The 12,376-nt window shown below is 36.7% G+C and overlaps 1 protein-coding gene and 1 long non-coding RNA gene across 5 annotated transcripts in view; one reads left to right on the top strand and one right to left on the bottom strand.

The window, feature by feature from the left end:
- LOC309626862 overlaps nucleotides 1-12,376 on the bottom strand; it is an 844,624-nt gene that overhangs the window by 54,701 nt on the left and 777,547 nt on the right. The gene's annotated exons all lie outside the window — the stretch shown is intronic.
- Nucleotides 1-12,376, top strand: part of ADAM10 (ADAM metallopeptidase domain 10) — a 114,269-nt gene that overhangs the window by 63,831 nt on the left and 38,062 nt on the right. For 3 of the 4 annotated variants that reach the window (XM_082388096.1, XM_082388098.1, XM_082388099.1), the window contains 3 exons: nucleotides 2,316-2,465; nucleotides 6,675-6,767; nucleotides 9,953-10,136. In XM_082388096.1, the coding sequence (XP_082244222.1) occupies nucleotides 2,316-2,465; nucleotides 6,675-6,767; nucleotides 9,953-10,136 (427 nt within the window). The remainder of the gene's footprint in view (nucleotides 1-2,315; nucleotides 2,466-6,674; nucleotides 6,768-9,952; nucleotides 10,137-12,376) is intronic. The other variant, XM_082388097.1, reaches the window with a different exon arrangement.

Here is a 12,376-nt window from a genome sequence, read left to right as displayed (position 1 = left end):
ATCTTGAATGATAGGCTGCTCCCTAGAAGTAAGGGTGTATCAGAAAGTGTTCTGCCTCCCCTCCCAGGGGTTAAAGTTTCACACCACATCTTCTTAATCTCTGATTGGATTAAGGTAATCGAGGATTACTAGTGCACCAAGGCTCATTGCCTGCCAGAAGTGAAAACAGATTTTCTCTTGAGAAAGATATCATTACTTGTTGCCTCAGATTATATCTATGGTTTTCCATGTACATCATCTGGCACTCAGTTCAAAATAATCAGCACATTAGCAAATGAGACAACATGATGGAAGAGTGAGAGGGAAAAAATTATTTATCAAACATTAGCCATTCAAGAATAAATGACAGGTGTACACCCTCAGAGAGCTTACAGTATAGCTGGGGTGTCAGACATGTAAACAACCTAAAGGTATGTGAATAATGAAATGATCAGACACAGATACAGACTTTATAATATGTTCAAGTACATAAAGAGGAAATTAAAAATTTCAGCAGAAAATTGAAAATGAACAAAAGAACCTGATGGAAATTCTAGAATTGAAAAATATAACAACAGAAACGAAGGATTTGACGGGCTTAGATCTGAATAGTACGTCATAAAAAAATAGGGTAAACCACTTAGAAACAAAAGTGTAGAAAATACAGAAAAGAGTTTAAGAGACATAGGTGATACATTAAAAAGGTCTAAAGTATGCGTAATTGATATCTCAGAAGGAGAAAAAATGAGAGTGAAATAGGGACAGATGGTGGCTGAGAATTCCACATATGACAGAGAATATCAAACAACAAATTTAGTAAACCCTGTAATTAGCGCAGGAAAAGTCTTTCACAAAGAAAATAACACTAGCGCACAATATTAGAAAAGTCTAAAAACCAAAGAATATACTCAAAGCAACCAATAAAAAAAGTCTAGTCACCTTCAGAGAAGCAACAGTAAAAATGACAGCTCATTTCTCATTGGAAACAGTTGAAACCAGAAGACAATGGAATGTGCTGAAACAGTAACTGCCATCCTAGAATGATGTACTGAGCGAAAATAGATAAAAGTACAATGAAGACAGTAACTAAGAGAACAGTCAAACATGGAGTTGTCAAGGGAGAAGGAAATTATAAAATGTGAGTGTAAATTTGGAATTGTGGCTTAAAATTTAATTAAGTTGAATTCTCTATTACTCTGTCATCAAAATTCACTTAACATGGTGCTTTTAGATGTCAACAAATGTTTAAGTGCTTGGATTCAATAGCAGTGTTAATTCTTTGAACAAATACTTATTGAGTGTCTACTGTTTGCCTGCGAAGTGTGTGTTAGCTGATAGCAGTATAGTGAGACGCAAACACCGAGATAATTCCTTCTTTCCAGAACTCTCATTCTAGTGGTTGAAGTAATAATGGTGGTGGGCTGGGGACAGAAAATAAACAAATAACCACATGATAAACTGTAAAGGACATGGGTACATTGTTCTGTGAGGCGGTATAAGGGGTGAATTGATCTCTGCTGAGTCTGAAGAAAAGAAGTTAACTAGGTCAGGAGAGACAGCATCACCGTGTGCAAAAGACTGTGACAGGATGCAGACCGTGTGTTGGAGGATTGGAAAGAAGGCCTATGTAGCTGTAGCACAGAGAGCTATTGTTGGGTACTGTAGTAGGGTCTCTCTGTGAAGTAATATGGAATGGGACGAAACTGGGCAGGTAAGTAGAGTCTGCAGTGCTGACTGGGTGGTGCATATAAAGGATATACGACTTTATCCTTAGAGCCATGGGAAATCATTGAAATACAAATGCAGGTGGGTAATATTTTCAAAATTGTGTTTTGAAAGGATTGCAGTATGAAGATTAGATTGAAGGCCACAAGTGGATAGAGGTAGATTCCCATCGCTCAGATTGCAATACTCTAGGTAATAAGTGATGGTGGCTTGGGCTAATGTGATGGAGCTAGAGGTAATGGACAGATGCCCTAAGTATTTAGAAGCTAAATCTGACAGGGCTGGGTGATAGATTGGGTATTAGAGGTGAGGTAGAGGAAGATATCAAAGTATTGTAAACTACCGTAAGACTTGCTTTATATTTACATATTAAATGGTATGTTTTGAAAATGTTTCAAAGTTAAAGAATTGCTTGAATAAATAAGTCATCTATATAGTAGAATGAGACTGAAAGTGGTGTTTATGAAGAATTTTTAACAGTGCAAGGAAATACCTATGGTTTTACATAATAAAGTAGAAAGTGAAATTGTTTATAATGTGTATTCTTAACTATATAAAATTATAATAGTGAAGCATACTGCTGATTAGAAATGACTCTTTTTGACATATAGACACCTCAAGAAGAACATGCTATTAACGGTCCAGAACTCCTGAGGAAAAAACGTACAACTTCAGCTGAAAAAAATACTTGTCAGCTTTATATTCAGACTGATCATCTGTTTTTTAAATATTATGGAACACGAGAGGCTGTGATTGCCCAGGTATTTATAATTTTGCTACTATTTTAGTTTTCATATTCTCATATTGTTTCATTATACCTGTATATTCCTCTAAAAATTAAAGTTAGTGCATATCTCATTTTGGAAAAATAAAGAGTATGTATTTTCAATTGTGATATGAGAAAATATGTACGATAAGAACACAAATAACTGAAAGACCAGTTAGGATATTTTAGTGTCATTCTAAAGAGAGATGTAAGAAAATGATTTCATGAAGGAGATGATGACACTGGGAGCTGAGCTTGGAAAAGAGGGTCAAATTGTCATTTGTGGTCTTAAAGGAGGGAAAGGTAGAGGAGTCTTTCCAATAAGAATAATTAATTTCTATTCTGTATTCTCCTTGTACTTAACACTTTTTAAGTTACATTACTATCTACATTTGTGTCTTATTGAAGTATAAATTTTTTGGAGACACTCTTCAAAATATCCTTCATTTTGAAGGTATCCAGTGAGAGTTTGATGAATGCATTTTGAGTCCAAGGATTTGAGACTGAGAGGGTGGAGGTGTCATTAGTATAAATGGTAAACTCATTTTGTTGGTGGTGATGAACTTACTTTTAGACGCGTTTAAAAGCCCATGTACATGGTGATTATAGGGTATTGAAAATGTAGAACTGGAGCTTGGGAGAGGTTAGCCTTGAGCTTTCTGCATGGAATTTAAGGGTGCAAAAGAGATAGTTAAAATAAGGAGAGAGAATGAAATCAAAAGGGAAGGAACTGGGAGATAAAAATCTCTTTATAGTGAATAGGATGACAGGGAGAAGCTATGGGCTAAAATATAATAGTTAAAGAGGTAGGAGATAAAATAGGATTAGCCAAGGAATAAGCAAAGTTTCACAACAAAATGCATAACCAATAGTGTCATATGTGGAGATACCAAAGAGAATGACTACAAAGTAATTAACTCGATGTATATGTATGTCAAATATACAATGTATATTTGTATATGTATGTCAAATCATGATGTACACTTTAAATATCTTACATTTTATTTGTCAATTATACCTCAGTAATGCTGAAAAAAAGAGAGAATGATTATAAAGGTTAGCTGATTTTTAGTTATTAGAATATTATTGATGGACTTTAAGCAAGCTCTCAATAAAGTTGTGAGGGTGAAAACATTGTGAACAATAAAGAATGGGTTGGCAGGAGCAGTTAGGGTTTCAAGAGATGTGAAAAACAGAAAAAAAACGGTGGCTTAGGAATAATATGGAATATTTGAGTGAAAGGGGGATACATGAGAAGTTGGTCAGAAGAGGAAAATGATCCAGTAGAGAAGCAGTGTAAGATATGAGAAAGAAAAACTGATGTGAAACAATGTCCTTGAAGATCCAGTAAAGATTGGGGTTAAGAATATAGAAAAGTTACTCTTTAAGGAAGAGTTACCATTTGAGGGAGATAGAAATGGATAAAGATAGAAAAGTTTGGAGACTTCCCTGGTGGCGCAGTGGATAAGACTCCGTGCTCCCAATGCAGGGGACCCTGGTTTGATCCCTGGTCAGGGAACTAGATCCCACTTGCATGCCGCAGCTAAGGAGCCCGCCTGCTGCAAGTAAGACCTGGCGCAACCAAATAAATAAATACATATTAAAAAAGAAAGAATGAAAGACAAGTCTGAAGGTTAAAAGAGCAGGAGATCAAGATGAACTCTCAGTAAAGTAAGATGTCTGATCAGTCATCTGTGGAAAAATGTTTGAAATACCACTGTTGGGGGTGGACAAGGAACAGTGAGAATTGGATAAGGGATTGCTAGGCCAAGCTGAGGGTAGATAGCACAGATTTATAATGGACTTTATCAGCAGTGTTATGATATTCTTTATCATTGTTTGGCAACCTGGGCTACTTTTGAAATTATTATTGTTAATGCTTTTACTTGACTATTTATGTTTATATAATTTCTTTGAAAATAGTTTTGAACCTATATATATATGCATGCTTTCACATAAGTGGTAGCAAGAGTGCTTTTTGTAAATGAAGATGGGAAGGTTGTCTATAGAGTGGTTTAGAAGCCAGAGAGTTAAGTTGGGAGTCAGCTAGGAAAAAGAGGATCTTTTTGTGTTCTATCACCCTGTTTATCTCTTCTTAGAATTTAGCAAAATCTGAATGTATGTTATTTATATTTGTATTACTTCCTTCCCTTCCTCCCCCTCTAGAATAAATCTGTAAATTTATAGGGACCGTCTCAATTTTGTTCACCCCTATACCTCCAGCACCCTAAAACAGCGCCTACCATATAGTAAATGGTAGACAAAACTTACAGAATATGTACTAGTGCATCAATGGAAAGACTGAAGTCAGAGAATGACTGAGTGTTCTGATATTATCAGGGAGGTATTCACAGAAGATGTTTGAGCTGAGTCTAAGGGGTAGATACCCTAGGCATAAGGAAGCAGCATGCGAAAAGGCATGGAGGTATGACATTGCAGGATGGATTGAGGAAACCAAATTTTATTGGATTGGCCAAAAAGTTCGTTCAGTTTTTTCCATAAGATGTCACTAGTAGTGCTTAATTGTCTTTAATTTCATTTGAAACAATTTTGTTAGATTGTATTGTGACAGCTGTCAGATCAGCATGCATTAAAAAAAAACTTATAAAAATTGGTGAATTTTTGTGTAGCCATTTTAATATTGAAGATGGAAGAAAAACATTTGGCATATTATGCTTTATTATTTCAAGAAAGGTAAAAACACAACTGAAACGCAAAAAAAGATTTGTGTAGTGTATGGAGAAGGTGCTGTGACTGATCAAACGTGTCAAAAGTGGTTTGTGAAGTTTCGTGCTGGAGATTTCTCACTGGACGATGCTCCACGGTTAGGTAGACCAGTTGAAGTTGATAGCAATCAAATCGAGACATTAATTGAGAACAATAAACGTTATACCACGTGGGAGATAGCCGACATATTCAAAATATCCAAATCAAGCACTGAAAAGCATTTGCACCAGCTCGGTTATGTTACTCGCTTTCATGTTTGGGTTCCACGTAAGTTGAGCGAAAAAAACCTTGCCCGTATTTCCGCATGTGATTCTCTACTTAAACGTAACGAAAACGTTCTGTTTTTTAAAACAAATTGTGACGGGCAATGAAAAGTGAATATTGTTCAACAGTGGTCCCCAACCTTTTTGGCACCAGGGACTGGTTTTGTGGAAGACAGTTTTTCCACGGATGGGGGTGGGGGGGATGGGTCAGGCGGTAATGCGAGCGATGGGGAGCCACAGATGAAGCTTCGTTTGCTTGCCCACTGCTCACTTCCTGCTGTGCAGCCCAGTTCCTAACAGGCTGAGGACCACTACTGGTCCGCGGCCCAGGGGTTGGGGACCCTTGCTGTACAATAATGTGGAACGGAAGAGATCGTGGGGCAAGCGAAATGAACCACCACCAACCATACCAAAGGCCGGTCTTCGTCCAGAGAAGGTGATGTTGTGTATAGATGGTGGGATTGGAAGGGAGTCCTCTATTATGAGCTCCTTCCGGAAAACGAAACGATTAATTCCAGCTAGTACTGCTCCCAGCTAGACCAACTGAAAGCGGCACTCGACGAAAAGCGTCCGGAATTAGTCAACAGAAAACACAGAATCTTCCATCAGGATAACACAAGACCTCATGTTTTTTTGATGACCAGGCAAAAACTGTTACAGCTGGGCTGGGAAGTTCTGATTCATCCCCTGTATTCACCAGACAGTGCACCTTCGGATTTCCATTTATTTCGGTCTTTACAGAATTCTCTTAATGGAAGAAATTTCAATTCCCTGGAAGATTGTAAAAGGTACCTGGAACAGGTCTTTGCTTGAAAAGATAAAAAGTTTTGGAAATGGAATTATGAAGTTGCCTGAAAAATGGCAGAAGGTAGTGGAACAAAATGATGAATACCAATAAAGTTCTTGGTGAAAATGAAAAATGTCTTTTATTTTTACTTAAAAACCAAAGGGACTTTTTGGCCAACCCAATATATGACTGAGGCAAGAGTGCGTGTTTGGTTTTGGCCAGAGAAAAATATGGAAAAGTCACTGAATTTCCCTTCTCAGTTCCAGCTCACTAATCTTTTTCATCCTTTCATCTAGTGTATGATATTGACATTTTAAAATTTGAATGTGGTGGAATATGAATAATTCTTGATTTGGGAAATGGAAATTCCCAGTCTTTTTCACATTTCGACATTGCCTCTAAAATGTCTTTTTTTTTAAATCAATAGATATCCAGTCACGTTAAAGCGATTGATACAATTTACCAGACCACAGACTTCTCTGGAATCCGTAATATCAGTTTCATGGTGAAACGCATAAGAGTAAGTAAGGAATTTCAATAGTTAAGAACATTAAGAAAGAGAAACAATAAGGATCATGTTTACAAAAAGAAAAATGCTTGCCTTTTACTTCATCTTCATGCATTAAATAGTTAAATTGTGTTTGCTGATGCAGGTTATCTTTACTCTTGGGTTTTACACACAGAGGGGTTACTTGGGTTTATGACTTAATGAAATCTATAGGACTTTAATCTGGACTGCAGAAGAGGTATGGTAGAAAGTACTGTTTTCTATTTATCTGATTAACATACCAGTTAGAAAGCACTCTAAGTAACTGCAGATACCGTACTTGACATTTTTCTCCCTGATATTATTCCCCAGTTTCTTCAGATTTGCCTTATGCAGTATATTTCAGAGTGTGTCCCATTTGATGCTGCAGCGGAGGGAAGGATAGGTACAGTGGTTAAATACAATTGGAAGTTGGAAAAACACTTAATACTGTTTCCTCTTGAAATTTAACAGTGCACACTAATGTATTTCAAGTTTTGAGAAATCCTTTGGGAAAGAAATCCATATTTTTCTAAGCTAATTTAACCTTTTTGTATTAACATCAGCTGAAACTCCAAAGACCTGCAGTGCACATTTTGAGAAATGCTGATCCAGAACTACTGATTCTTAGTTTTAATGTTATAAATTGTTAATAAGTAAATATTGTTATTAACAAATTGGACTGTTTCAAAAATTTTCTAAATATGAATTCTTTCAAAATATATAGCTTTTAAGAATCTGAGTTTATAAGCTAGATAACCTGGGTTTTAAAAATCATCATTTTACAGAAGTACTTGCCACAGGGTTTCTTTATTTAAAACAAATTTTTTTTAATGGCTTTTATTTTTTAAAATGTTATTTATTTATTTATTTTTTGCTGTGCCACATGGCCGCGCAGCGTTTTTTTGGCTGCGCCGGTAGCTTGCGGCATCTTAGTTCCCCGACCAGGGATCGAACCCAGGCCCTTGGCAGTGAAAGCGCCGAGTCCTAACCACCAGACCGTCAGGGAATACCCCACAGGGTTTCTTTATATTTTGGGCTTTTATTCTTCTTAAAATATGGTTGACTAGATTATAGTTTTAGTACATATGTGTAATATATTTTAAAAAATAGCTGAAAGTGGTCCTTACTTTTAGAAGTGACATGATTAAATATTACATTGGATTGTCTTAAGGTGAAATATGGTTCGATATACTGTATAAGAACTGTTTGTAATCAATTGCTTTCATGTATTTTGAGAGCAATGTAAACCTTTAAATGAGCAAGTAAAAGTGGTAAGTGGTATAAGTATTGCTATTTAGTAGACAGAGCAATGAAATGCAAAGTAGTGAAAAGTAGAGAACACCTGAACAAATTTTAGTGAAACACATTTGTTTGAGTAAAGTGATTTGCATTATGAAGAAATGCATGTATATAAAAGAGTTATGTGGCGATTAGTTGTTTTTCAGGCCTTTAACTGAGATTAAAACTTTAGTTTAAATGTCATCAGTTGAAGTTTGTTTGTGACCCATTAAATAATTTGAAATTTATATTTTATAAGCAAATATTTAAATATCAATCATCCCGGGCTTCCCTGGTGGCACAGTGGTTAAGAATCTGCCTGCCAATGCAGGGGACACGGGTTCGAGCCCTGGTCTGGGAAGATCCCACATTCTGCTGAGCAACTAAGCCCGTGCACCACAACTACTGAGCCTGCGCTCTAGAGCCTGCGCGCCACAACTACTAAAGCCCGCGAGCCTAGAGCCCGTGCTCTGCAACAAGAGAAGCCACCACAACGAAGAGTAGCCCCTGCTCGCTGCAACTAGAGAAAGCCCGTGTGCAGCAATGAAGACCCAACGCAGCCAAAAATAAATAAATAAATTTGTTAAAAAAAATTAATCATCCCATTTTTAATATAGGTAACTAAAATTTAGATGCAGTTTTTATTTGTAGCCAATATTACAGAAGTATCAGAATTTCATTTCTATGTTTAGTGGGAAAAAGCGATATGCAGCATGTCTCTAAGCATGGGCTACCTTTAATATATAGTGTTCTTGTTTTTGGATTTGTGTGTGTGTGTGTGTGTGTGTGTGTGTTAGATGACCATAACTGTTTGTTTCTGGTTAATTGTTAATGGATGAACCAGATGGTCTCATATCTGTCTTTAGGCAATTGCCTTCAGTGGTGTTTCTACCATCCTGTTTGTAAGCTCCTTGGTTTTTACTGAAGGATGTGGATCCTAAAAAGATCTATAGTTTTCATTTTATTAACTGTAATAGCCTTATCACTGATATTTTCAATAGACTGAGATTTCCCCTCTAAGCAATGTTTACTCTCATACATATTCCTTTTTATTCTCTACCAACAGTCTTGTATGTAATTCTCTGACTTACTTGGGGAAAACCAAATTCTTCTAGGACTTCAAAGGTTAGGCAGAGGTCTCTGAAAGGAAGCAATAAGTAGTAAATGAAAGCTTTTGTTTTAGTTGAAGTTTGGTATCAAAACTGATTATTCTTCACATTGTGAAGGAGGAACCTGCACCCTGGAGTATAGTAGCTAAGTGTCGAAGGAAACATTCTGGAGGAACTCAACTTGAAATAGTAAGAGAAACGAATTGGCAAAGGAAAAAAAAATTCTTGCTCACATTCAGGGGAAAAAATTGAACTTGAAGTTAGTTGTGCTTGACTCATGACTCTAGGCAAGGAGAACCAAGAATATGATTTGTCTGCTGAATTGACAGTTTTGGGTTCAATATCTCTTTTATGTTGTACTAATTAGCTGAAATATAGGGTTTTATGTCATACTTGTCATCATATGTAGGAGATTAGCACTAAAGGAGACTCATCAAATGATTAAATTGAGAAACTGTATTTCCTTGTTGGAAATTTTGAAAGCAGAACTTGTTTTCCCATCCCAAGTGTTCAGTGTTCAGGAATCTGTGAACACTTGCTCAGAAATGTAATATACTCAGTTTTAATTCCCCTACCCGTCCATCCTTCCTTCCCTCCTCCCTCCTCCCTCCCTCCTCCCTTTTTGGCTTCTATGATTAGCTCAGGGATGGAGGTAGTGGGAATAACTGTAAAAGCTTTAATTTAGGCCTGACTTCCTTGGGCCCCAAGCATATTGTCCAGGTAGATACTACTTACACTAAGGCTCTGCTAACGTTGGTTGCTTGTTAAAGTCATTGTTTTGGATTTTAGATCAACACAACTGCTGATGAGAAGGATCCTACAAATCCCTTCCGTTTTCCAAATATTGGTGTGGAGAAGTTTCTGGAATTAAATTCTGAGCAGAATCATGATGACTACTGTTTGGCCTATGTCTTCACAGACCGAGATTTTGATGATGGTGTCCTTGGTCTGGCTTGGGTTGGAGCACCTTCAGGTAGTTTATCTAAATATGTCTTGACTTACTACTTGAAATGAAAAGCAGTTCTCATGATGGATTGAATTTTACAAAGTATAGGAGAAAGTGATGCCTGTACAGTATCTAAATTTACACATCTTGAGTTAGGCAGAATTCATAAGCATAATGTAAATGGAAAAATAGTTGAAGCAGCTTTTTATTTTGAAATGAGTAAATGAGTACTAACAGGGAGATATCCTGACATTTGGTACATTCAGTAGCTGAAATAATTTTATGGGAAAAAGTGGTACTTAGTTCTGAAACTGAAAAGCAAAATATTAATTTTTTCACAAAAGTTAATGTAATCAATTAATTATTTTGGGAAGTAGGGGGATGGGGAGAGGTTCTTAGAGTCAAAAGGGGAAAACTGTGTTCTTGCTTCTTCTGCCGTGAGATAAAGAGCCGAGAAATCCTACTCAGGAATAGCAGGTAGAAAGAAAAGAAAGGCTGCCTTTATTATTATTATTTCTCACCTTTATTTTAGCAAAAGGGAAGTGTTGCCTGAAAAGAGATGTGGGCAGGCGTCCCAGTACCCATAGCTCCACTGGCTTGACTGCATGGCCCCACGTTCTGCTGGGGTCTCTGCCTTAGCCGTGAAAGCTACTGTCACTGAGAAAGCCGGGATGGGATAATCCCCTTGCCATTGCAGTCGGGGTGGGGGTCTGTGATTCACAGTGTAATAAGTTCAGTAGCCTACTTTAGAGAAATACAAATTGATGAATTGAAAGATGAGTAGAAAGAATCCCGGACTCTTTGAATATAAATTTTGCCATATAGAATTTGATCAGTAGTCTGTCATCTTCTGAGCTATACACAGCAGTTTCTCCTTCTGATACATAATTTGTCTTTTTCAAAGAATCAACTTCTGCTTTATCCGGGGCAAGACAGGCTTTTGTATTCTTAGTTTATTCTTTGGTTTGTTATGCATATTTTAACATCTTTAATACTGTATTTTTGCTTTTATACTTCTTGCTCTTTTTTTTAAAGCCAGCAATGAATATCCTTTTTAGTTTCCAAAGCTTTTGTTTTTCTTCCACATTTTAAAGTGTACTCAATTTCATGATGTCATTAAAGTACAAGTTTATGTCATAGGCTGCATATATCATAGTGCAGTATTTTTGGATATTTGTCCTTTACAATGATCTGTGCTGGTTTTGTGTTACGTGCGTTGTCAGCAGATTGTACAACTCACTCTTTCCTTTGATAATTCACATGTTTTATAACTTTTATATTCTGAAATTTCTTTTCCCCTCCTTGGTTAGTTGGATAATTTTATCACAAAGTTTATAGTCCCTTCTCCCTAATCATCAGTAAGTACTGTAGGAACTCAGGGATTCAGTTTTCTTTGTATATTACCATTAACATAGTGGCTCTTCAGGTGTGCTCCATGGAGTAGCAGCATCTGTATTACCTGGGAACTGGTTAGAAATGTCAATCCATGGGCCTCACTCAGGTCTACTAAATCAGAAACTCCAGGTGTGGAGCCCATCAGTCTTTGTTTGAAGAGGCCCTCCGGGTGTTTCTGATGCATACTAAAGTTTGAAAACCACCATCTTAATATTTTTGCTCACAAAATGTCTCCTGGGCAAATGATTGGATGATCTCAGACTAAAAACTTTCTGCCATTTTGCATTTTCAACTCCAGACTGTTGTTCATTAAGAACGTAATGGTCCTGAGAGAGCTTGGTCAAATTTTCCTGAAACTTCAGATATCCTCATGTCTACTTTTTTAAAAAAATAAGTCTATTTTTTTTATTTAGAACAGTTTTAGATTTATAGAAAAAATTGAGCAGATAGAGTCGTCTCCACTACCTTCCTGTATTATTAACAGCTTACATTAGTATGGTACATTTGTTACAATTAATGAACCAATATTGGTACATTATTGTTAACTAAAGTCAGCCCATAGTTTTTTCAGATTTCTTTAGTTTTTACTACGGTCCTCTTCTGTTCCAAGATCTTGTCCAGGATACCACAGTACGTTTAATTGTCATGCCTCTTTAGTCTTCTTGGCTGTGATGGTTTCTCAGACTTTTCTTGTTTTTTTTATAACCTTGACGATTTTGAGGAGTATTGGTCAGGGATATTGTAGGATAACCCTCTGTTGCAGTCTTTTTGATGTTTTTCTCATGATTGGACTGGGGTTATGGGTTTGGGGGGAGAGTTAGTTTTTCTTTCTAGTTGTTTATGATATCTGGACCACTTATTTTATGAAATGC

This window comes from Balaenoptera borealis (genome assembly GCF_965194805.1).
Source record: "Balaenoptera borealis genome assembly, chromosome: 3".
Taxonomy (NCBI): Eukaryota; Metazoa; Chordata; class Mammalia; order Artiodactyla; family Balaenopteridae; genus Balaenoptera; species Balaenoptera borealis.
Note: the sequence above shows the minus strand (reverse complement) of the source record. Positions and strands in the feature narration are given on the sequence as shown.